This window comes from Otolemur garnettii, unplaced genomic scaffold (genome assembly GCF_000181295.1).
Source record: "Otolemur garnettii isolate 467f Iridium unplaced genomic scaffold, OtoGar3 scaffold00018, whole genome shotgun sequence".
Lineage (NCBI taxonomy): Eukaryota > Metazoa > Chordata > Mammalia > Primates > Galagidae > Otolemur > Otolemur garnettii.
The window spans coordinates 21,495,277-21,520,929 of record NW_003852413.1 but is presented as its reverse complement, the minus strand read 5'-3'; the positions used below and the strand labels follow the sequence as shown (position 1 = coordinate 21,520,929).

The 25,653-nt window shown below is 41.6% G+C and overlaps 1 protein-coding gene and 1 non-coding gene across 2 annotated transcripts in view; both read right to left on the bottom strand.

Moving 5' to 3' along the window:
- EZH1 (enhancer of zeste 1 polycomb repressive complex 2 subunit) overlaps window positions 1–14,467 on the bottom strand; it is a 28,192-nt gene extending 13,725 nt beyond the window's left edge. The window contains exons 1-9 of the mRNA XM_023510980.1: window positions 14,152–14,467; window positions 12,427–12,554; window positions 12,176–12,304; window positions 9,641–9,760; window positions 7,622–7,742; window positions 5,679–5,855; window positions 3,023–3,125; window positions 2,134–2,297; window positions 1,652–1,743 (exon numbers count right to left, since the gene is read on the bottom strand). Of these exons, the coding sequence (XP_023366748.1) occupies window positions 1,652–1,743; window positions 2,134–2,297; window positions 3,023–3,125; window positions 5,679–5,855; window positions 7,622–7,742; window positions 9,641–9,760; window positions 12,176–12,304; window positions 12,427–12,543 (1,023 nt within the window). The 5' untranslated portion in view covers window positions 12,544–12,554; window positions 14,152–14,467. The remainder of the gene's footprint in view (window positions 1–1,651; window positions 1,744–2,133; window positions 2,298–3,022; window positions 3,126–5,678; window positions 5,856–7,621; window positions 7,743–9,640; window positions 9,761–12,175; window positions 12,305–12,426; window positions 12,555–14,151) is intronic.
- LOC111724093 lies at window positions 8,034–8,138 on the bottom strand. The gene has a single exon (XR_002772460.1). It is a non-coding gene; the product is annotated as a U6 spliceosomal RNA (small nuclear RNA).
- Window positions 14,468–25,653: the final 11,186 nt, after the last annotated feature.

The following is a 25,653-nucleotide window of genomic DNA, read 5'->3' as shown; positions in this document are numbered from 1 at the left end:
ATACACAGACAAAGCAAATATGGGAAAAAAGTCATCAAAGCCATAGTATCAAAGCCAGGAAAAAGTTATCTTTCAACTTCCTCTGCTTGTTTGAAAATGTTCTTAATAAACAGTTGGGAAAAATAGTCCAGCATTACATTTAAATATGTAATCATACTTGACAAGCAGTAAAAGAAAAACTGCACATATATGTTTCTGTTAGTTATACACATATACTTTTTTTTTTTGGTGCAGTTTTTGGCCAGGTCTGGGTTTGAACCCACCACCTCCAGCATATGGGGCTGGTGCCCTACTCCTTTGAGCCACAGGCACCACCCTACACATACACATTTTGAACACTGGCAGCGTTTTGATAGTACATGTACTGCATCCCAGTGTGACTACTGTGAGAATGCCCTTCTGACTTATATAAACGCTGTTATGTTGAAGTAATAAGGTATCATCAAAAAAAGCATAGACAACAGAGTTAGTTCAGGGATTGAATTTCATTGTTACCACACCACTGACTTATGAACAAACTTTGAGTAAGACAAGTTATGTTAAGGGTCTAGCATGGTATTTGGCATATAGGAAGGAGTCAATACATGTTCGGGAAAAAATTAATTGGATAAAGTTTATTTATTCTTTGTCTCTTACCATTTGGCCAATTTTACAGACATATGCCCAACTGCACTCTACCATCTTTCCTTCTATTATCCCACTAAAAATGGTTCCAAAAGCAATTGGCTATATAATATAATTTTAATCAGCGGCAGAAATTTTATCAAGGCATTTTATTCTTACCCTAAGCTCATTCTGTTGTCCTTTTGTGTAGAAAACCCCATCATGTCTTTGGCAGATCCAACTGACCTATTCCCTTCTAGCTCTCAGTATACTGCCTCCTCAAAGATATGCAGGACACATAAGGCATGTTTATGCTGCCACATAAGGTATGTCCATCAGGGAAGGGTCCATATGGTTGATCACCATAAGATATCATCATCTTCATGTGCTATTGTTTTCATGATTACATGCAATTATTTTATTTTTTTTGTAGAGACAGAGTCTCATTTTATCACCCTCAGTAGAGTACCGTGGCATCACACAGCTCACAGCAACCTCCAACTCCTGGGCTTAGGTGATTCTCTTGCCTCAGCCTCCCAAGTAGGTGGGACTACAGGCACCTGCCACAATGCCCGGCTATTTTTCTGTTGCAGTTTGGCCAGGGCCGGGTTTGAACCCGCCACCCTCGGTATATAGGGCTGGCACCCTACTCACTGATCCACGGGGGCCGCTTGATTACATGCATTTAATGGAAGACAGCAAAGAAAATGGAGTGTGCACCTCATCCCCCCTACACACACACACACACACACACTCACTCTGTTCCAATTCTAACAGTACAGTTTCAGCTTGAAATCTAAGGTGATATTTAGAGCAGGAAAGCCTTTAAAGCTCTTCAAATTATACTCTGTCATATTAACTTCATAGTCCTAATAAGTCTGGGGAGCTCCTTACAAGCAGAACACATGTTTTATTTGTGCTTTATGACCTCTGCAGTACTATGTACTGGTTTACTTGGTTTGTGTTCCCAGGGGCAGAAAGCCCAAGACCATTTCCTGCTCAATATTTTCAACAAAGTTAACAATGCAAGAACAGCTTAAAAACATACCAGCAAAAGGAAGCAGTCTGTGCCACATGGTTCTGGTTCAATCTTGATTTCTTTGTTCTTACGTTTATATACATTAGGGGTGGCATGAAAAGCTGCAAAACAAAAACTGTCCTGTTTCTAATGGTCTTATTCACGTGACAGGATAGGGAGGAACAAAATCAAACTAGGGAGCTACTACAGGAGACAGAATTTGACACAAACAGCTACCATCAAGGTACACAAAATGTAGTCATTTCTAATATCAATACAAACCTTTCAAAGCTAGGAGGTACTGAGGGACAGTTATGTTGCTGGTTAGTTTGTCTCTATCATGCAAAGCATGTTGTACTATAATTGATAAGTGAAAATAGAACAAGCCCTTTGTAAAGCCATCATCAGATCAGAAGCCAGGAACTCTACATGCTTAATTAGAACAAAGAGAAGGAAATGGTGGTTGGGGACGAAACAGAAGAGAGCATTTCAAACATAGTAGTCCCACTCACGGTGAAGGAAGCAGTCATATTTAAAGCAGCGCCGGCAAAAAAGTGTGTGGAAGGAGTGGAGAGATTGTTCCCGCTGCACAGACTTGGCATTGGGACCATCGATGTTGGGTGTGCACTGAGGTGGAAGTGCATTGGGGTCTGACATCTCTGTTAGTTCTCGATACCTATTTAAGAAAAGAGAGACAAAGTTTTTCTAAGGGAATGCCTCCACTGAGGGAATGCAGTTTGGATATTGACAGTCATCCAGATACAGCTGGCCAAGGAAGGATGAGTTTTTAATTGGCCCTTTTTTTTTCTTTGAGACAGAGCCTTAAGCTGGGTAGAGTGCTGTGGCATCACAGCTCACAGCAACCTCCAACTCCTGGGCTTAAGCAATGCTCTTGCCTCAGCCTCCCAAGTAGCTGGGACTACAGGCACCCACCACAATGCCTGGCTATTTTTTGGTTGCAGTTGTCATTGTTTGGCAGGCCTGGGCTGGATTCAAACCTACCAGTGTATGTGGCTGGTGCCTTAGCCGCCTGAGCTACAGGCACCAAGCCAAATGGCCCTGGTTGATGAAGGAATAGTGTATAACTAAATGGGTACACCACTGTGATTATACTGGGCTAGGCATAGAGGAGGGAAAGATTTGATAAGCATGGTGCTAGAATAACTTCCCCACAAAATGGCAGAATAAAAGTTCTCTGCCCAGAATTACTCAAAAGCCAGCATAGCATGACCCTTTAAATATAGCAAGGGGCATTTAGACTAGACTAATAAGCAAGAAATAATCAAACTGCAGTCAAATCATAATCCACTTACCATAAACAAGGTTTTTTACTAGTGAAAAAAATAGGTTTGAATAAAAGTTTTGTTCAAGCACTCTGTATATGGGGACAACTTTCCCTACCTCTCCTTCATGTCATCCGGGACACCATTCTCAGGGAACATAGAGGCAATTGCACTGAAGATCATGTCATTTGGGAATTGTTTCTTGGAACTCTTTTTGTTGCCTGAATTGGAAATCAAACACACACACATTAAAAAGAAAAAACAAAGAAAAACTTCTGAGTGTAGTTATCAGAACATGCAAACAAAACTGTATGACCTTCCTCCTCATCAGTCACAGCATTTTATTTTGTTTTGTTTTTTTTAAGACAGAGTCATACTTTGTTGCCCTTGGTAGAGTGCCATGGCGTCACAGCTCACAGCAACCTCCAACTCTTGGGCTTCGGTGATTCTCTTGCGTCAGCCTCCCAAGTAGCTGGGACTACAGGTGCCTACCACAACGCCCAGCTATTTTTTTGTTGCAGTTTGGCCCGGGTCAGGTTCAAACCCGCCATCCTTGGTATATGGGGCTGGAGCACTACTCACTGAGCCACTGGTGCCACCCTATGACAGCATTTTGAATTAGAGCTGCTTTGTTAATCTAACCACTGACTGTTTAGAGATGCACAAGTGCTACCTGGATATATCTCATATAGGCTACCAGTAGATAAAGAAGTCAGAGTTGTGGACATGTTAACAACAAAATCCATAGTCCCAATTAGAATCTGGAGGTGAAAAGAGCTTTCATGGAGAGACCTAAACACAGAAGAATCCTATCACACTGCAGATGCAGAAGAACAAGACTAATACTGAAACTACATTATAATATTATTACTATGTTACATTAAGAGAGAAACTATGTCCCTGGAAAAATGGTATAATTAAATAATATATAGTATAATTAAACAATTAACTCTTTTTATTTCACTTTTTTTTTTATTGTTGGGGATTCATTGAGGGTACAAGAAACCAGGTTACACTGATTGCATTTGTTAGGTAAAGTCCCTCTTACAATTATATCTTGCCCCCCAAAAGTGTGGCACACACCAAGACCTTCCCCTCCCCTCCCTCCTTCCCTGTCTCTGCTCTTCCTTTCTCCCACCCCTCCCTCCTTCTTTCTCTCTCTGCTCTCTCCTTCCCCCACCCCCACCATGTCATTAATTGTCATTAATTGTCCTCATATCAAAATTGAGTACATAGGATTCATGGTTCTCCATTCTTGTGATTCTTTGCTAAAAATAATGTGTTTCACATTATTCTTATTTCCATCCAGGTTAATACAAAGTCTACAAAGTCTCCATTTGTTTAATGGCTGAATAGCATTCCATAGTGTACATATACCACAGCTTGTTAATCCATTCCTGGGTTCGTGGGCATTTAGGCTGTTTCCACATTTTGGTAAACAATTAACTCTTAAATAAATATTAATGACATAGAAAATGTTCATGATATAAGATTAAATAAAAAGGACATAAAATTATATATGCATATATAAATTGGTATGATCCTAATTTTATATAATAATATACAAACATGTTGATTTATATATGTACATATTTTAAGAAAGAGATATTAATTCAGGTTATTCCTAGTAGGATTACAGAGTAATTTCTTTTATAATTTTCCATGTTTTCCAAACATATTACTTTTATAATTAGAAATGTAATAGGCTTGGTGCCTCACACCAGTCATCCCAGCACTCTGGGAGGCTGAGGAAGGTGGATTGCTTGAGCTCAGGAGTTTGAGACCAGCCTAAGAAAGAGTGAGACCCCATCTCTATTAAAACAGAAAAACTAGGCCTGTAATCCTAGCACTCTGGGAGGCTAAAGTGAGTGAATTGCTTAAGCTCATGAGTTCCAGACCAGCCTGACCTTGTCTCTACTAAAAATAGAAAAAACTGAAGGAAGAGGGTTGCTTGAGCCCAAGAGTTGGAGGTTGCTGTGAGCTACAATGACGCCACAGTATATTACCAATGGTGACAGCTTAAGATTCTTCTCAAAAAAAACCAAAACAAACAAACAACAACAACAAAAAAAACTAGCCAGACAGCATGGTGGATGCCTATAATCTCAGCTACTCAGGAGGCTGAGGCAAGAGGATTGCCTGAGCCCTAGATTTTGAGGTTCTTGTGAGCTGTGACACCATGGCACTCTACTAAGGGAGAGAGTGAGACTCTGTCTCAAAAAAAAAAAAAAAAAAAGAAAGAAGTCACAATGATTATTCTATATGCTCTTTACTTTTCAATTCAACTAAGTAACAGCTATCTTAAGCTATCAGTCAGTCAGTAACAATGTTTTCTTATTTCAAGCAGACCAATGAAAACTAACAACAGCCTTTTTTTTTTTTGAGACAAAGTCTCAAGCTGTCACCCTGGGTAGAGTGCCGTGGCGTCACACCTCACAGCAACCTCAAACTCTTGGGCTTAAGCAATTCTCTTGCCTCAGCCTCCTGAGTTGCTGAGATTATAGGCATCCACCATGCTGTCTGGCTAGTTAGCTGAGACTACAGGCGCTCACCACAACACCCGGTTATTTTTTGTATGTAGCTGTCATTGTTGTTTGGCAGCTCCAGGCTGAATTTGAACCCGCCAGCTCCAGTGTATGTGTCTGGCACCCTAGCCACTGAGCTACAGGCGCCAAGCCATAACAGCCTTTAATAAGGCACTAAACCTTTCCTGTTTTTCCATCTCCCCTATCCCTGTCACTTTCAAAATGGAATAAGGAAGCAATGCTGCGTACCTTCAATAGCATGTCGTTTTCTCTTCCTTGTTACTGGCAGATCTTCTTTGCTGTCATCCTGCTTTCCATCTGTGCTATCATTGTGCCCTTCCTCCTCCTCATCTGAGTACTGATTCAGGGCATCTACCAACTCCAGGAAAACAGCATCACTAATCAGGACAGATCCAGGGATCATCTCTGAAACATGAATATTAGAAGGATGAGCTGAGATTGCTTCATATTCCGTAAGTTTTCCTGGTAAGACTTTCTTATATTCACCTCTGAGGCCTATGTGATAACAAATGTACATTTTTATATGGACAATCGGGGAATTAAAATCATTTGGTTGACTCTGACACTTTTAACAGGTCAGCTGGCTAGAGTAAGGAAGCCAGTTATAGACTTTATTCTTACTGGGTACTTCACATCCACAGTCACAGGACAACTGTTTATTTATGGTTCAAAATCTCAAAAAAATGTATAGTCTTATATTTATGGTCCAAAATATCGCAAAAGAATACAATCACAAGCAGGAGAAAGAATAATGAAATAGAAACTCATTGAGTTTTGCTGCTGATGGATCAGTAGTGACTTCTCTAAATCAAAAGAGCATTTTTTGGCTCGGCGCCTGTGGCTCAAGTGGCTAAGGCGCCAGCCACATACACCCAAGGTGGCGGGTTCGAATCCAGCCTGGGCCCGCCAAACAACAATGACGGCTGCAACCAAAAAATAGCCGGGCGTTGTGGTGGGCGCCTGTGGTCCCAGCTACTTGGGAGGCGGAGGCAGGAGACTCGCTTGAGCCCAGGAGTTGGAGGTTGCTGTGAGCTGAGATGTCATGGCACTCTACCCAGGGGGACAGCTTGAGGCTCCTGTCTCAAAAAAAAAAAAAAAGAGCATTTTTTGACAGGTGAGGTGGCTCACACCTGTAATCCCAGCACTTGGGAGGCTGAGGCAGGTGGATCGCCTGAGCTCACAAGTTCAAGACCAGCCTGAACCAGAGTGAGGACCCCGTCTCTAAAAAAAGTCAGGTGTTGTGGCAGGCACCTGTAGTCCCAGTTACTTGGGAGGCTGAGGCATGAGAATCACTTGAACCCAAGAGTTTGTGGTTGCTGTGAGCTGTGACATCACAGCACTCTACCAAGGGTGACAAAGTGAGACTCTGTCTCCAAAAAAATAGATAAATAAAAATAAATTTTTTAAAAAAAGAGCATTTTTTTCTCATAATACTTTATGGGGCTCTATTATAATTTAGAAGTCTTTGAACACTAGAGGGTGCTGTGGATGAAAAATGAATTTCAACAGCGTTACAACAGTGCCTGCAATTGTTCAAAGAGCAGGCATGCGGGTGGCACCTGTGGCTCAAAGGAGTAGGGCACCGGTCCCATATGCTGGAGGTGGTCGGTTCAAACCCAGCCTAGGCCAAAAACTGCAAAAAAAAAAAATGAGAGCGAGACAGCAGGCATGGCTATTGGTTTGCAAATCCAAGGGGAGGCTCTCCTCCTCTTCCCACTCCTCACATACAGACAGTCTTTTCTAGAATTACAAATAAATCCAAATGACTTGCTTTTAGAAACTTCAGGATATTAAAACCAACCCCTGTGAGATCCAGGGGATAGTACTTGGATAAAAGTAGTATGACAGAGATGTTAGCTCTTTGCCATTCTTAGAGAAAGGCAAATGAAGAACAAACAAAATGACTTTGGATAGACTTATGGAAAACTCCTAAGATTAAACTTATTTGTACAATGAACTTTCTCTTTAGCCACCGATTACCATATAATCCTTTTATGATCCAACTACTTTTAAATTTTAACTGGGGTATTTTTAATATAAAATTTTGACTCCCAGCCATGTGAAGACATTAAAATAGTTTTCAGTGAGTAATCCAAGGGGCAGAAGATTAGGTATTAAAGAAGAGGCACTATGCTAACAAAGTTTTCTCCCAAAGAACTCAGCACTACCACCTTCTTCACCGTGGACTTTCCCATCGTAATTATTGATCAGCTCTTCAATAAAAGTCTCATCTTCTTCCTTCACCTCATCTCCCATGTAGGGAATATTGCACAAAACTGTCTCATCTTCTACCTGAAATCAAACCAGATAGGATTCATTCCATGAAGCCACTATGTATCTCCTCTTTCCTATTTAATGGAAACTTTGCTAACAATTTTTGCTTCTTGAATCTCCTGAAAGTACTTTTAGTCACAGAGTTTCCAGCTTTTTTTTTCAATTTCAGATTAATATGAGGATACATAAATTAGGTTACATAGTTTGTATTTGTAAGGTTAAAGTCCCAATTGTAGCTATATCCTTCACCCAGGAAGTGTATCATATACTTGTGCAGTGTAGCTGTTGAGTGGGATCTCACCAAACCCCCAAAATATGAAATGCTTAATGAATTTGCATGACATCCTTACATGAGGGCCATGCTCATCTTCTCTGTACTGTTCTATTTTTAGCATATGAGCTCCCGAAGTAAGCGTGGCTTTCCAGTATTTAAAAAATTGGTCATTTTGTTTTGTCAAGAAAATCTCAAACGGAAAGGCACAATACTACTCTAGAGAAAAAGAAATTATATTTGATGATATTACCTCCTAAATTTTAGCTTGATACTAACAATGATATTTCTACCAACACCTAGAATTTGACGGTACATTTATTTTTCACAATGCATCTATTATCTCATTTTATCCACTAACCATCTTTGTGAAATAGGTACAAGCATCACCCAAACAACAGCATAAAAAATTTTCAATTCTAATTGTCTTTGTAAGTGGAGAGACAGATCAATGAAAACGAAGGCCTCCAAGATTATGATCTGCAGTATAACTAGAAAATAAACTGGCCAACCATAGGTTGTCTATAAAATGGACTAAGACTCGAATTAATAAAAAAATTATGACTGTAACTCATGCCAATCACACTTAGTGGCTACCTAAAGTCACTCACAGTACAGGCTATGGATATTTTATGGCAGTAAATAATACTAAAAGATTATTTTTTTGGTGGTGGGGAGTGCTCATCAGAAAATATAGTCTTCCTAAAATTCCCCAGGTATCAAGTAAAATTACTCTGAAGCTTTATTCTAAGAGACAATTTCCTTTTGTAAACTTACACCCTATTCCAATCACCAGTTTTGCTATATGTCACCAGGCAGATGAGAAGCAATGCCAGTGTTCAGAGAGTATGATTATCAGAACCACCAATGATTCTAGTAGGAGTCAGCACAAAGGCCTAGACAAAAGGATCTGTATCCATGTACACATCTGTTATTACAGTTGTTTTCATAGAATCTTGCCTTTATAGACGATTCAGAAAAGGTTGCTCCATCCACAGGGAGCTAAGAACCTGCTTAGGCCTCAAGTGTCAGAGTTAGACTGCATTTAACTGCATATAATGTTACTGAATTGGGTCATGGTAAGAGAAAACTAGAGTTTTGTCCCATCTCATTCATTCAAAGAAGAACCAATTGGCTTGGTGCCTGTATCACAGTGGTTACAGCACCAGCCACATACACCAAGGGTGGCAGGTTCGAACCTAGCCTAGGCCAGCTAAACAACTGCAACAAGAACAAAAAAACAGCTGGGTATTGTGGTGGGTGCCTGTAGTCCCAGCTACTTGGGAGGCTGAGGCAATAGAATTGCTTAACCCCAAGATTTTGAGGTTGCTGGGCTGTGGTGCCACAGCACCCTACTGAAGGTAACATAATGAGACTCTGTCTCAAAAAAAAAAAAAAAAACCAAAGCAGAACCAGCCTCAATTCAAAAGTATACTTCAGAGAACACAAAATCAAACAAGTTTGAACTTACTATATGTATCATATGTGTATTATATATATATATATATTAGAGTAAGTAAATTACAATGCCATTCTGCCCTGTATGGCGAATCTTTGTTATATACTCTGCCAATCTTTACCCTGAAAGGAGCTCTGGCATATCAATATAAGATAATCATACTACTATGGTGTTTTCAATACGTACCATGAAGTTCTGTTGGAGAGGGGACCAGGAATACATGATAGGAACCAATGCAACTGTGTTCAGAGACCTCATTAACATATGTTGGCTTGCAAATCCCGGAAAAATGCTCTCTATCGTACACTGAAATATAAATGATGACATGGAGAGGGAAAGGAAGGTACACACCCAAGAGAGAGTTGCAGTTTCCTTCCAAAATGATCCCAGTAGGCTTCTGATTCTTACCAACTAATAGTTGAGGTTTTTTTTCTTTTACATCAGCTCCGAGAAAAGAACCCCTGGACTGTAACATGTAGAAAGCAGGAATTATCTATCTCTTTGTTTTTTAAGATGGTGTCTTGCTATGTTGCCCAGCATGGTCTTGAACTCCTGGCCTCAAGCAGTTCTCCCACTTCAGCCTTCTAAAGTGCTGAGATTACAGGTGTAAGCCACTACACCCAGCCATATTTTTAAAAGTAAAAGTCTAAAAAATACTGACTTGATCTATCATCAAGACATTTTTTTTCCTTAAGACATGAGATCTTGCTATGTTAGCCAGCCTAGGCTCGAACTTCTGGCCTCTAGTGATCCTCCTACCTTGGCCTCCTATGTAGCTGGGACTACAGGTATAAGCCACCATGCCTGGAAGGAACTGTTTCTTATTCACTTTTGTGTCCTCTACAGGGTCTAATACAGTGCTTCCCATACTCAACTGATTTTTATTTCAATTAAAACTACTGGTTCTCTTGGAAGTGTATACATGCAGTAAAGGGCCTCTGAAAGTCCTAAGAGATGAGGATGAAGATGAGGAAGTTTTCCTAAAGACCTAAACTTTAAGACAGGGACATCAATTTAGCTGTCTAGGTAATGGAAACAGTGGGGATGGGAAGCAAAGTGGTATAGAAGTTATAACCTGCTTTGGGAAAGACAATTGCTCTCAATATACTACATGCTTTTTATGTTTTAAAAATGTTATCTCTCTTTTTTCTTTTTTTTGAGACAGAGTTTCACTTTGTTGCCCTTGGTAGAGTGCTGTGGCCTCATAGCTCACAGCAACCTCAAACTCTTGAGCTCAACCTCCAAATAGCTGGGACTATAGGCACCTGCCACAATGCCCAGCTAAGAGTAAGAGACAGAGTCTTACTCTTGCTCAGGTTGGTCTCAAACCCATGAGCTCATGCAATCCATATACCTCGGCCTCCCAGAGTGTGAGCCACCACACCCAGCCCCTAAAAATGTCATCTCTTTAATAAACTAGAATGCTCTTACTTATTTTAATTTTATTCTTTTAAGAGTAGTCAAGTGCAATAATGAGAGTGGGGAAAGAGTAGAATGACAAGTTCAATCTATAACTGACTGTGAATACTCAACTAAGATAAGTGAATACCTTTGAATCAGCCTAGAAAGTGTGTTTAAAATTTCCAATAATAAGGGGCCAGGCACAGTGGCTCATGCCTGTAATCCTAGCACTATGGCAGGCGAAGGCAGGTAGATTGCTCAAACTCAGGGGTTCAAGACCAGACTAAGCAAGAGCAAGATCCTGTCTTTATTAAAAACAGAATAACTAGCCAGGCATTGTGACAGACATCTGTAGTCCCAGCTACTTGGGCGGTTGAGATAAGACGATTGCTTGAGCTCAAGAGTTTGAGGTTTCTGTGAGTTCTGAGGCCACAGCACTCTACCCAGGGAGATAGAGTCTGTCTCAGAAAAAAAAAAATTTACAATAAGGGATGTCCCTTTGATCAATATACTCCTGTCGGCTCGGCGCCTATAGCTCAACCTGCTAAGGTGCCAGCCACGTACACCTAAGGTGGTGGGTTCGAATCCCCAGCCCGGACCCGCCAAACAACAATGACGGCTGCAACCAAAAGATAGCCGGGCATTGTGGCGGGCGCCTGTGGTCCCAGCTACTTGGGAGGCGGAGGCAGGAGACTCACTTGAGCCCAGGAGGGTTGCTGTGAGCTGTAATGCCACGGCACTCTGCCCAGGGGGACAGCTTGAGGCTCTGTCTCAAAAAGGAAGAAATATATATATATATATACTCCTGTCCACTGGGAAAAGGTACTCCTTTCCCAATATCAAAGTACTTGAGGAAACTAGTCAGGCATGATAGTGTGTGCCTATAGTCCTAGCCACTTGGGAGGCTAAGGCAGGAGAATCACTTGAGCCCAGGAGTTGGAGGCTGCAGTGAGCTATGATTGGGCCACTGCACTCTAGCCTGGGTAACACAGCAAGACCTTATCTCAAACAAAACAAAAAGTACATGAGGAACTAAACAAGGCACACAAAAAAGGCTGCTTTAAAGCTTAAACACAGAGCCTAGAGAAGTAAAAAGTTTATGTCTTGCTTTTCTACGAAAAACTTAACATTGTACTCATTAACTGAGGCGAGTAGGTGAAAAGGTTGTTCTTTAAAGCTACAGATTTACTGTCTTAATTATTTGAAGTTGACTATAATAGCCATATCCATTATCTTACTTATTTCCTAGCAAGTCAAAAATACAGGGGAAAAAAAAGCCCAAGAAAAAGAGGGAGGCTAAGTTTAGACATCCAGAAGTACCTTTTTGTGAAAAGGATGCCCATTCACAGGCTTCATCGATTGTACAGGTTGGACACGAAGCTTCTTCCATTCTTCATTGAGGATCTGGGTTTTTTCTTGAACCTTTGCAAAATTTGCCACATACAGAGCCTATCCAAGCCATGGGGAAAAATGGTCAAGATTTCAAAATAAGAGTTAAAAAATTCCAACCCCTCCACACTGGATCAATATATTGAAATACATAACCATTTACTTGGGAAATTATTTTTTACCTTTGCACCCATATTTGCCTGAAGCCGTTTAAGTTGTCGAAGTCTCATATATTCAGATTTCACTTTTCTTTTCCAGTAAGTGATACATTTGGAAGTTGGGGGATTTGGTATATCCATCTTGTTGTAATCTAAGAGAGAAAAAGATGAAAAATTTTATTCCCTGGAAATGAAGCAATCCTCAAATCCCACAAAAATATAGTCAAGTAAGCTTTCATTTCCATGAAATTTACTCATAAAACAAGAAAGAAGGAGGGAGGGGTGGGAAAAGGAAGAGCAGAGAGAGGGAAGGAGGGGGTGGGGTCTTGGTGTGTGCCACATCTTTTGGGGACAAGACACGATTCTAAGAGGGTCTTTAACAAATGCAATCAGTATAACCTGGTTTCTTGTACCCTCAATGAATCCCCAATAAAAATAAATAAATAAATAAATAAATAATAAAAAAAGAAAAGGTTAAAAAAAAAACCCATAAATTTAAAGAACCCAAATGCATGAGTTCAATAAAAAGTTTCAATTAAAACAAGATTTCACACCAACAATTTCTAGTCCAATTCTCAAAAAGCTAAATCAGCCAGGTGTGATGGTGGGCATCTGTAGCCCCAGCTATTTGGGAGGCTGAGGTGGAGGATCACTTGAGCCCAGGAGTTGGAGGCTGCAGTAAGCTATGATTGTGCTACCACACTCCAGCCTGGGTGACAGAGCAAAACCCCATCTTTAAAAAATAAAATTAGGTTCTGTGCCTATAGCTCAGTGGCTAGGGTGCCAGCCACATACACCAGAGCTGGCGGGTTCGAATCCAGCCCGGGCCTGCCAAACAATGACAACTACTACCAAAAAATAGCCAAGTGTTATGGCAGGTGCCTATAGTCCCAGCTACTTGGGAGGCTGAGGCAAGAGAATTGTTTAAGTCCAAGAGTTTGAGGTTGCTGTGAGCTGTGATGCCATGGCACTCTACCCACGGCAACATAGTGAGACTCTCTCTCAAAAAAAAAATTAATAAAAATAAATAAAATTTAAAAAAAACAAACTTTAGCCTCTGTTCTCTGTGGTATCTCATTTTAAATTTAGCACTCAAGAAGTTCTTATATAGATATTAAGAACTTGAATTACTTGGAAATATGGACACCTACTCAATACTTTGAGTAAGAGAAAGGTCAGTAAGAACCAAGTTCATATCCAAAAGTAAGAGCTTCATGGAAAGACTTAACCACATTATAAAACCACACCTCCCAAATTGCCTACTATATACCTAGCAATAAAAGTATTTTATGACAATAGCAACAATAGCATAATTTCATCTCTAAGACAGCAGCAAGACAAAATGGAAATAGATGTCGCCACAAATCTTTTTTGCCCTTTTGGTATTTGAATTAAGGTTCAAACTTTTAAAGTAGTATTTTGTTTGTTGGGTTTTTTTGGCTTTTTGAGACAGGGTCTCACTCTGTCACCCTGGGTAGAATGCAGTAGCATCATCATATCTCACACCAACCTCCAACTCTTGGACTCAAGAGATCCTCTCACCTCAGTCTTCCAGGTAGCTGGGACTACAGATAGCTGCCTGGATAGTTTTTCTATTTTAAGTAGAGATGGGGTCTCACTCTAGCTCAGGCTGGCCTCGAACTCCTGAGCTCAGGCCATCCACCTGTCTTGGCCTCCCCAAGTGCTAGGATTACAAACATGAACTACCATGCTGGCCAAAGTAGTAGTATTATATACACTGTTACCCACCTCATAGAATGCAAGTGTTGGGTTTTAAGATGAGTCTCTTCTTCAGACAAACGGCAAGAAACAAAGGCAAAACAAGTGTGTAGCTTTTCAAAAGAGAATAAACAGTGGTTTTATTAAGTCAGCACAGCAGATTTAGACCCTGCTACCCTCAGTAGGACTCTACCCCAGAACCAGGAAAACTTCAAAGTCTCTGCTACCACTGTTTTTGCATGTAAGTCAGGGCTCATTTGGAAAGAAGCCTTTATTTTATTAAGTTTTATCTGCCTAGTCATGTGCACAAATATATTCTCACAATTACCAAATTAGTGATGCTCTTTGGTTCAAATTTGTAAACCAATTTCTAGAGAGAATACTAGATAAATGTAAAAATTAAATAAAATCTACAGGATGATGCTTTTACTCTGTATTAACTACTTATGTTTCTTAGAGAACTGCATACTTCTCCCTTCTATATGGGATGGGATCAAAAGCACTCCTTTTGAATGAGAAAATTATATATTTAATAATATACTCAACACTCACACATAACATTACATGGTTGCACATACAATTTTTGCCATGAATAAGCTTAATAATAATCCTGCTCCAGAATAAAAAAAACGGTTCAAATAAAGGACAAAATTGCTTCCCTCACAAAATGTAGGCTATCTTTGTTGACACCGAAATGACCCAAATGTTATAGATTACAACTCAATGAGACTATCACAACCTCCTAACAAAATGGTTTTGAATTTCATTCCTTTTCCGAACTCATTCTTCTTTTTTTTTTTTTTTTTTTGAGACAGAGTCTCGTTTTGTCACCCTCGGTAGGGTGCTGTGGAGTCACAGCTCACAGCACCTCCAGCTCTTGGGCTTAGGTGATTCTCTTGTCTCAGCCTCCTGAGTAGCTGGAACTATAGGCAACCGCCACAATGCCCAGCTATTTTTTTTGTTGTTGTTGCAGTTTGGCTGGGGCTAGGTTTGAACCCGCCACCCTGTCTATGGGGCCAGCGCCCTACTCACTGAGCCATAGGCACCACCCCAGAACTCATTTTTCTTTTTAAAATAGTTAAGCTTGGAGCAGGTTGCTCCATCCACTTAAGAATGGAAATCAATAGACAGTGCCCATGGCTCAATGAGTAGGGCGCCGGCCCCATATACCAAGGGTGGCGGGTTTGAATCCAGACCTGGTCAAACTGCAACAAAAAAATAGCCAGGTATTGTGGCAGGCCCCTATAGTCCCAGCTACTCGGGAGGCTGAAGGTAGGAGAATAGCCTAAGCCCAGGAGCCGGAGGTTGCTGTGAGCTGTGATGCTACAGCACTCTACCAAGGGCAATAAAGTGAGACTCCATCTCTTAAAAAAAAAAAAAAAAGAATGGAATAGAACATAATCCACAGCTGCTGGGGTATATAGATTTCTTAAAGGAAATGGCCATATAAAAATACTAATATTTTTGTTAAAGAAAGGAGTTATAACTGAAATGTGATCTGCTATAGTCTGTCAAGAGAGATGGCAGAAAATACATTGCAGTAATCCAACAATGGCACCGTTTCTAATTTTACTCGTGTTTTATTTGGCCAGAGGAACATACACATGTACACAAAAATGTCACTGAGTTTTAACCAATCATAATGTAAACTAAGCCACACTTACTCCTTTTACAAATAAAGTGATATTTGAATCTCATGTGTCTATGAGCCAATATTTGTTTTTTTTAATGGGTCTTCAATGTCGCTAAAAGTTTATTTGGCAAGCGGTCAGTTCCCACAGAATGTATGAGGAAGATGAGATACACTGTGTAGAACAGACAGACAAGATTAAAATAAACACCTGAAACATTGCCAGAGATGGGTTCTCACAGCAGCTGGACCCTAAACAACAACTATTATTATCAAACTTTAAAAAAAAAAAAAAAAGAAAACTCAGCATTCACTAGAACAGGTTTGAAGAAATGGGTTCATGTATCTGAGACAAAGGAGTGGCACACAAAATATACTTTATATTTCTACTAGTTCTATTCTTTAGTTACTTACACATGCAAAACAACACATATTCCAGTGAAGTACTCAGCTAGTACTTAAGAACCTTTCAAAATTACATTCATTTATACACTGAGGATAAATGCTAAAATACATTCTGTTTTGGTCAAGACATTTTAAAATAAATCTTTATATAAGCAACTTTTATAAATCCATAATAAGATGAATGGCCAACAAAAAGTGGGCAGAAATCTGGACACTTCACCAAAAAATGAAAACAAAAACAAAAAAATGGAAATGGGAAATAAATACACCAGAAGTTCCTCAACATCATTTGTCATTAGGGAAATGCAAATTAAAATCATAATGGGATAAAATTACATGCCCAGTAGAATGGCTAAAATCAAAAAGAATGATAATACCAACTGTTGATAAACATGTGGAACAACTGGAATCCTCATACACATACGACGCCAGTGGGAAGGCAAAATGGTATGTGGAAAATAGGTCCTGTGGAAAACAGCTTGCCTTTTTTTTTATAACACTAAACATGTACTTACTATACAACCTGGCATATAATTTCTTTCTTTTTTATTTTATTTTATTTTTTGAGACAGAGTCTCAAGCTGTCGCCCTGGGTTGAGTGTCGTGGTGTCACAGCTCACAGTAACCTCAAACTCTTGGGCTTAAGTGATTCTCTTGTTTCAGCCTCCGGAGTAGCTGGAACTATAGGTGCCCGCCACAATGCCTAGCCATTTTTTGGTTGTAGTTGTCGTTGTTTAGCAGGCCTGTGCTGGATTTGAACCCGCCAGCTCTGGTGTATGTGGCTGGTGCCCTAGCCTCTGAGCTACAGGTGCTGAGCCATGGCATATAATTTCTAATTATTTATCTAAGGTAAGTGAGATCCAAGGTTCCCACAAAGACCTGTACACAAATGTTCATAGCAGCTTTATTTATAATAGACAAAATGTGGAAACAACACACGTCAATGGATTGGCTAATGGACACAAAATGTAGTATTTACAATGGGCTACTTAGCAATAAAGAGGGATGAACAGTTTCTATGCCTGTACATGTCACAAAAGCATTATGTTAAGTGAAAAAAATCAGATACAATAAACTAGTTAATGTCTCATGTATAATGTTTTACTAGAATGATTCTACAAAGGGTAAAACTAATGATGGAAAATAGATCAGGGTAGCTCAAGCCTATAATCCTAGCACTTTGGGGGGCCAAGGCAGGAGGATCACTTGAGGCCAGGAATTTAAGACCAGCCTGGGTAATACCAAAACCCCCATCCCTACAAAAAGCTTTTTTAAAAATTAGCCAGGCAGGCCAGAGCCTGTGGCTCAAAAGGGTAGGGAGCCAGTCCCATATGCCAGAGGTGGCGAGTTCAAACCCAGCCCCAGCCAAAAACTGCAAAAAAAAAAAATTAGCCAGGCTTGGTGGTGTGTACCTATAGTCCCAGCTACTTAGGAAGCTTAAGGAAGGAAGATCTCTTGAACCTAGAAGCTTGAGGTTGTAGTGAGCCATAATAACACCACAGCTCAGGCAACAAAGCAAGGCCCTTTCTCAAAAAAAAAGAAAAAAAAGAAAAGAAAAAGAAAAAAAGAGGAAATTGGATGTGGGGTTTATGGGAACCCCCTGTACTAGCTTTATAATTGTTTTGTAAATCTAAAACTATCTAAAAAATAAAGTTCATTTTTAAGGAAGATTAATCATTGGAAATAATGACTAGTTTGTTTATGTCATATCTCTATAGAAAAAGAAAGCTATAAAAACTTGGAAATCTTTCCCCAGAAAACTGGATCTCAATTTGCTTTAAAGGTTAAAATCTAGTCTGTCACTAGGTAGAACTAAGAAAACACTATTGAAATTGTATGGGGATAAAACATTGAAGGAACGATATTCTTAAACTTAGATTGACATCAGAATACAGAAGTTCCAAACTATAAAATTCTTTCATCTATATAAAGATATCCCTTTGGAGAAATAGCTTGTCTTAGGGGCAAGTTCAACATCTTTACTACTTTCTCTTGAGTAATAATTTCATTAACCAGCAGGCTCAGTTACGGCTTCAGAAGCAGATGGTACTACAGACTTATAAATTTTCCATATTGTTCTTTCCTTTTCTATTCACAGTGGAATTGAAACATGAACAGTAGGAGTGTACCCACCCCTGCAAAGAGGTCTAATAACACACAATTCAGTCATTCTGGTGATGACCAATTTCATCAACATTTTGTTTAAAATCAACTCTGTGGTACACAACCCTATAGATCCCTCAATTAGAATCTATTAAGCACATTTCAAATGTACACCCTCCAACTTCTCCAAGGTATTTACATTTCTTATTAGTTTCAGCTTCTGGGCATATACACATAGAAAGAAGTTTACTAACATGAACCTGTGAGCCTGAATTGTGATTTAAATTAAAATTATAACATTAATATTTACCAGTGTTGCTTCATTAACAGAATCAGGTCATGGGCACTGGAGGCAAGGGTGACAAAAATCAAAGTAGGATTAGTTTTTATGAAACCCAAAGGAAAATGCTCACTCTTAAGATGGCACAAGGCTGATTTAGAAGAGTTAAAGCAATCGCCTAGCAGGCTAGAATCTTACCTTAGCTGTTTCTGTACTTTGTCAGAACAAAGCTTAATACTGTACTCTATCTAGTGACTGCTCATTATCATTTAATAAAAATTGGACTTTCTAGTCTATTTTGAATAAAACTATTAGGGTAAATTAGTTAGAGAACACAACATACCCCTAAACACTACATTCCAATTACCCTGAAGTAACTCATAACTTTAGCATTTGGAGCACTGACGTCCCAACTGATCATTGATAAACTAAAAAAAGACAGGAAGGAACCCAATATGTATGTACACAGCCTGGATGCAAGAAAACAAAAAAAATAGGGGGACTTTCTGGAATGGCAAAGAGTAGTTTGTTTTTTTTTTAACCCTTCCCCTCAATCCCAATCTATCTGGCATAATTAATTATCTTCACCTTTCTCCACATTTTTTTCTTTAGTTTATCCTATGTAGAAATGTAATGTGTTTTCATAGTTGCTACGACAAATCTTTTCTGGGAAGCTGCAAGAATAAATTAGAAATTTTAAAAACTTAACCAAAGGTCAGAAAAAGCTAGACTTAATTATATATGCTACATTCATATAAGTCACAAATCAAGGGTAGAAATGGCTACCCAGGACTAAGGAAGCCAGGTTTCATATCCCAAGAATTAAATAAACAAAAATCATATTTTAAAACATTTTTTTAAAGTGACACAATAAGCTGGGTACGATGGTGCATGTCTGGAGTTCAACTACTTGGAAGGCTGAAGCAGGAGGATATTTTGGGCCCAAGACTATGAGTCCAGCCTTAGGCAAGATGGAGATTGGGAAGTGGGAGGAAAGCATTCAAAGGCAAATATAAGAGAAATAAGTCTGACTACATTTTCACACCATTTTCCTTCTCACAAAAGCCTTGAGGGTAAAATTTCACTTTTACTTCAGGCTCTTTTATTCTAGTGTTTCAAAGGATACTGAAGTAGCCATCACAATGAAGTCATTTACACTTCAGGGAGTTTTTGGTTTGTTTGTTTTGTTGTGTTTTTAAAGACAGGGTCTCAGTCTGTCAACCAGCCTGGTCTCAAACTCCTGAGTTTCAGGATTCTCCCAAAATGCTGGGATTAACCAGCAAGAGCTGGTTACATGCCCAGCCCATTCCAGGAGAGTTTTAAAGCTGTGCCTTCGCATGAAGTTCCATGATTAGCATAGAAGTTGTCTGCTGGCTGGTGACAAAATTAAGATCCTGACTTTCCTGACTCCCAGTCCCAGAAATCTTTCCACTCTTTATTTATTCCACAAAACATGTAATGAATCCCTACTGTGTGCTGGGCATTGTTTCAGGTGCTTGGGGTACATTAGTGAATAAAAAGGCAGATATAACATCCCTGCCCTCAGAAAGTTTATTCACTCTTTGTGATACATATATTAAGCACAAGCCTTGACAACAATACTATAGGTTTATAAGTAGCCCCTTCTGTGTGTATCTGTGTTTTTTTGTTTGTTTGTTTATTTGAGACAGAGCCTCAAGCTGTCCCCCTGGGTAGAGTTCTGTAGCATCACAGCTCACGCAACCTCCAACTCCTGGGTTCAAGCCAGTCTCCTGCTATTTTTTGGTTGCAGCTGCCATTGTTGTTTGGCAGCCCAGGCTAGATTTGAACCCACCACCTTAGGTGTATGTGGCTGGCGCCTTAGCCACTTGAGCCACAGGTGCCGAGCCTGTGTCTGTGTTTTAAAAGTACTTACCTCCTACCGCATGCCCTACTCTCAAGTAAGTAATTTCTTTTATCAAGGCCACACTTGGGGATCCCAAGGCTTAAAATAGACAAGCTCTCACAGAAATCTCAGAGTTAGCACCTTTTTAAGCTGGATATTTCATTTGATACCTGTTTCCCAAACTTAAAAAGCACGGGGTGGGAGGATTTTTCTTTTTCTTTTTTTTCTTTTTTTGAGACAGAGCCTCAAGCTGTCCCCCTGGGTAGAGTGCCATGGCATTACAGCTCACAGCAACCTCCAACTCCCGGGCTCAAGCGAGTCTCCTGCCTCCGCCTCCCAAGTAGCTGGGACTACAGGCGCCCGCCACAACGCCTGGCCATTTTTTGGTTGCAGCCGTCATTGTTGTTTGGCGGGTCCGGGCTGGGGATTCGAACCTGCCACCTTAGGTGTACGTGGCTGGCGCCTTAGCCGGTTGAGCTATAGGCGCCGAGCCGGGAGGATTTTTCTATTCAGAGGCATCATGGTAGCAAACGTGAAGGAGACCCATACTTTGAATGCCATCCTTGTACACACCCAACTGTTCACCCATTTAGGCTCGTTACCCTCATCCTCTCCACTACGCACCGGGCCCCATATCTAAGCTACTCTATTTACAATCCTGTATTTCATCCACCAAAAGCCCACCCTCAATATTCCACCAGGAGCATTAACATCTTTCCCCATCCCCTCCCCTCCCTGCTCCTGATACAATTCTTCAGCAGCCACTTTTTACCAAAATAAAAGTTTGTCCCACATTTCCTAACAGGCATGTCCCAAATACAACACCTTCCCTTTGCTTCAGAGCACTTTCATTTATATAGTTCGATTTTCGGGAGAATTCTGGGCGTGGGCAGGACTGGAGCGAGACAAGTCCGGAGTGAGAAAGTCTCTTAGGCAAGAGCCTGGGATGAGTTGAGTGAGGAAGCTCCCAAGGTGCAAAATGTGAGGCGGCACTCAGTCTGCACTTGGCAGACTGACAATCAACGTCCCTTACACTTTGTACCTTGGGAGCCTCACTCACCTCTCCCTCTGCGCGGCCCGGTTTTTACCGCTATCCCTTCCTCAACATCCCCCCAAAGCCATCGCTAACTCAGCCTCGGTTCCTAGCCCTCCCCGTGCATTGCTCCAGGTCCCCGGGAGTCCACCGCGCTCAGAGCCCCTGCAGGTGCCACCGCCCACCGCCCCTCTCCACACTGGGCTCCCGCCCACCAACCGGATTCCCGGCCCCGGGCCCGCCCCCGCCGCGCCTCCTCCCGGACACACCGCCCTCACAGCCTCAGACGCAGTCCTCGCCGGGGGCTCTCTCGCCGCGACGCCCCCTTTCCTCCAGCCCTAGGAATAGGGAGGCGAGCGCCCCCCCGTCCCCCCGGCTAGGCAAGCAATGTGTCCCTAGGCTGCCTCTCAATTCCCTGATCCCTTCACCTCTCCCTCCTTCAAGCCCCGGGCAGCGTAGTGCAGAGGCCCGGCCTCACCGCCCGGCCGGGTCTTGTTTACTCACTCACCCTCCATCCCGAGCCGCAGGGAACGGCGCTAGGGCGCCTGCGTGCCGAGATCCCGCCCCCGCGTGCAGCTCCGCCCCACACCTCCTCCCGGCGCGTGCGCACTGAGCCTCTTGCGCCTTGTGGGTGGCTCACCTGGATTTAGTTCTTCGCACTTGTGTGGTTTGCTCACGGTAAACCAGACTCAAGAACCAGGGAGGGGTGCTGCCGGAGGTCAGCGGTTTCCAAGGCGGCGCTCTCAGGGGAGGGGAAGGGCTCTTGGAAAACCTTTGCAGCGCTACTAATATCTTCTTGAATACTTATCCAGGCGGTTGCGCCATCCCCACAAGCTGATGACAAGCCACATCTTCTCTCACTTCAGCGTTTGAAGCCAACCTAAAATTCCTTTAATGTTGATGTCTCACACCTACCAATACCCTAGATACCGTCTATGGGCTCTATGTTCTTGCTTTATTTACACCTGACTTCCCTATTTCTGTCAATAGTCCTCCCAGTCACCTAAATTCAAATTACAGCTTTGGATCAGAATATCTCTCCACAAGATACTTATTGGTCACAAAGGGAAAAATAGGGAGAGCCTGCCTCCAAAAAAAAGGGGGGGGGGCTATAATGTTCATTTTTCTCAAATAATTTTCGTAACAACCCTATAAAGTAGGTAGGGAAGATTTCTGTTTACACACCAGGCTATTCTGGCATAAAGGAGTTAAAAGACTTGCCTTACATAGATGAGAAATCACTCCGTGAGTTAGCTGTTTTTGAGACAGGGCCTTGCTCTGTAGCGTGCAGGGTCACAATCTTAGCTCACAGATACCTCTAACTCCTGGGCTCAGCAATCCTTCTGCCTCAGCATCCCAAGTAGCTGGGACCTCAGGTGGGCACCACTGTACCAGCTAAGTTTTTCTTATTTTTTTGTAGAGACGTGGTTTCGCTATATTACCCAGGCTGATCTCGAACTCGTGACCTAAAGTGATCCTTCCAGCCTGCCAAAGTGCTGAGTATGAGCCCTACACCCTACCTCTATTAGCTCTTAAACCCAGGTCTCTGCATTCTAGATTTCATCTTCTTTTCCTTACATCAAAACTTTTGACTTTGCTGTTTTAACTTGCCCCTATGTGTTTAACTACATAATCAAGGCAAATGTTGCCTTAGACTTGTAATTTGCAGTGATGTTCCTTTCCATTCCCACTGCCTTCTAGATAAGAGGTTCTCAACTTGGCTACAATGAAATCACCTGGAAAGCTTTAATAACGAATACCTGCTTCTCACACCCAGAAGGTCCGATTAACTGACCTGAGGTATGTCCTGAGCTTCAACAGTTTTTTTTTTTTTTTTTGGAGACATAGTCTCACTTTGTCGCCCTCAGTAGAGTGCCAACGGGGTCATCATATCTCACAGCAACCTCAAACTCTTGGGCTCAAGCTATGCTCTTGCCTTAGCCTCCAGAGCAGCTGGGACACCCACCACAACACCCACTATTTTTTTGAGATGGGGGGGTCTCACACTTAGTGCTGGTCTTGAACCTGTACGCTCAAGCAATTCGCCCACCTCGGCCTCCCAGAGTGTTAGGATTACAGGTGTGAGCCATCACGCCCAGCCACTTTGACAGTTTTCTTTTCTTTCTTTCTTTCTTTTTTTTTTTTTTTGAGACATAGTCTCAAGCTGTCACCCTGGGTAGAGTGCCTTAGGGTCCCAGCTCACAGCAACCTCAAACTCTTGGGGTAAGCGATTCTCTTGCCTCAGCCTCCCGAGTAGCTGGCTATTTTTGGTTGCAGTTGTCATTGTTGTTCAGCAGGCCTGGGCCGGGCTTGAACTAGTCAGCTTTGGGTTGTATGTGGCTGGCACCCTACACACTAGGCTATGGGTGCTGAGCCCATTTCAACAGTTTTAAAAGTATCCCAGGTGAGGCTCTACACCTGTAGCTCAGTGGCTAGGACGCCGGCCACATACACCAAGGCTGGCACGTTCAAATCTGGCTCAGGCCTGCCAAACAGCAAAAATAGCAGGGCATTGTGGCAGGCACCTGTAGTCCCAGCTACTTGTGAGGCTGAGGCAAGAGAATCGCTTGATCCCAAGAGTTTGAAGGTGCTGTGAGCTGTGATGTCATTGCACTCTACCCAGGGTGACATAGTGAGACTCTGTCTCAAAAAAATATATAATGCAGGGCAGTGCCTGTGGCTCAGTGAGTAGGGCGCCAGCCCCCATATACCGAGAGTGGCGGATTCAAACCTGGACCCAGCCAAACTACAACAAAAAAATAGCTGGGCATTGTGGTGCACACCTGTAGTCCCAGCTACTCGGGAAGCTGAGGCAAGAGAATCACCTAAGCCCAAGAGATGGAGGTTGCTGTGAGCTGTGATGCCATGGCCCTCTACCAAGGGTGACAAAGTGAGTCTGAGGCAAGAGGATCACTTGAGCCCAAGAGTTTGAGATTGCTGTGAGTTATGACACCATGGCACTCTATCCAGGGTGACAAAGTGAGACTGTCTCAAAAAAAGAAAATAATAATTATGATTATTGAATATAAGGTATCTAAGTTATATTAGATAACTTATATTTTTTCTATGGAGAAGTGTTTGGAAGATCTGAATGTCAAGAGGGAGACTAGTGAGACATTTGAGAGCCATCAACGTAACACATGGGTGGTAACTAGAGCCAGGGGAATGGACAACATTGCTTAAGGACAATATGCCATGTAATGAGAGAAGAGATAAAAAAGAAAATATGGTTACAGAAAGGAAAGGAAGGAAGTTGAAGGGATTTATGCCAAAGTTGTAGATAAGAATCTGAGTTCCACCTCCTCATCAAGCCTTCTCACCCTCCTAGATCTCCTGAACCCTTCAATTCCAGTACCACATGCTCTCTCTACCACACCATATATCTCTGTCATATCCACCACATGGCATAGGACTGCATGCTGGGTTTAGAAATCTTTGCTCTCTGAATGAAGCATTATAAAAACAGCCTTTCACATCACCAGTAAGCACGGAGTTCTTGGGGGAAAATTTGTTTGTCTATTGGTTCCTCCTCATTTATGGCAGGATTTTTCCTGAGACCAGGCTCTTTCTTAGTGAACTGCATTCTATGAGACACTATTAGCAGTTCTTCTACTAACTCTTTTTTTTCCTAACTCTTCAGGTCTTTGTCCCATAAATTCGTAGAAAAACTATTGGCAAGTGATTAGCATTGGACCTTTGAAAAACAGTGCCATCACCCCTGCCCCACTCCTCTGGGTCCCACCCCTAGGCAGTTAATGGAAGAAAGGAATAACTGTGTCACTCCTGGTTTCTAGTTGTTCATCTTGCTATTAAATTGGAGGTCTCTGGGGCTGAAAGAAACTGGACAGAGTGTGCTGAGTAGCCTAATAGGGCTGGCTCTTTTTCTGAAAGTTCCCTATTGCAGAAAAATAAAATTATGTGTTTAATTTCTGAAACCTGACGCCTGATTTGCCTTGGCAGCCACTCTCCTGGGCTTGGCCGAGAGTCCAGCAATGCTAGTGTACTGATTAATACCAGCTCAACTTGCTCCCTGGAGAAGAAGAGCATTATTTATTTGACCATTTTCTTAAATCCATTTTAATTTGCTTATATTTTAGCATAATCTTACTGGCTTTAACATGCTCTCTCTTTGACCACTGGCCCCAGTGAAGCCTTAGGGAAGACTACTCTGCTCTGTGGACTCACGTCCCCATCACAAAGCAACCAGTGATTAGAAA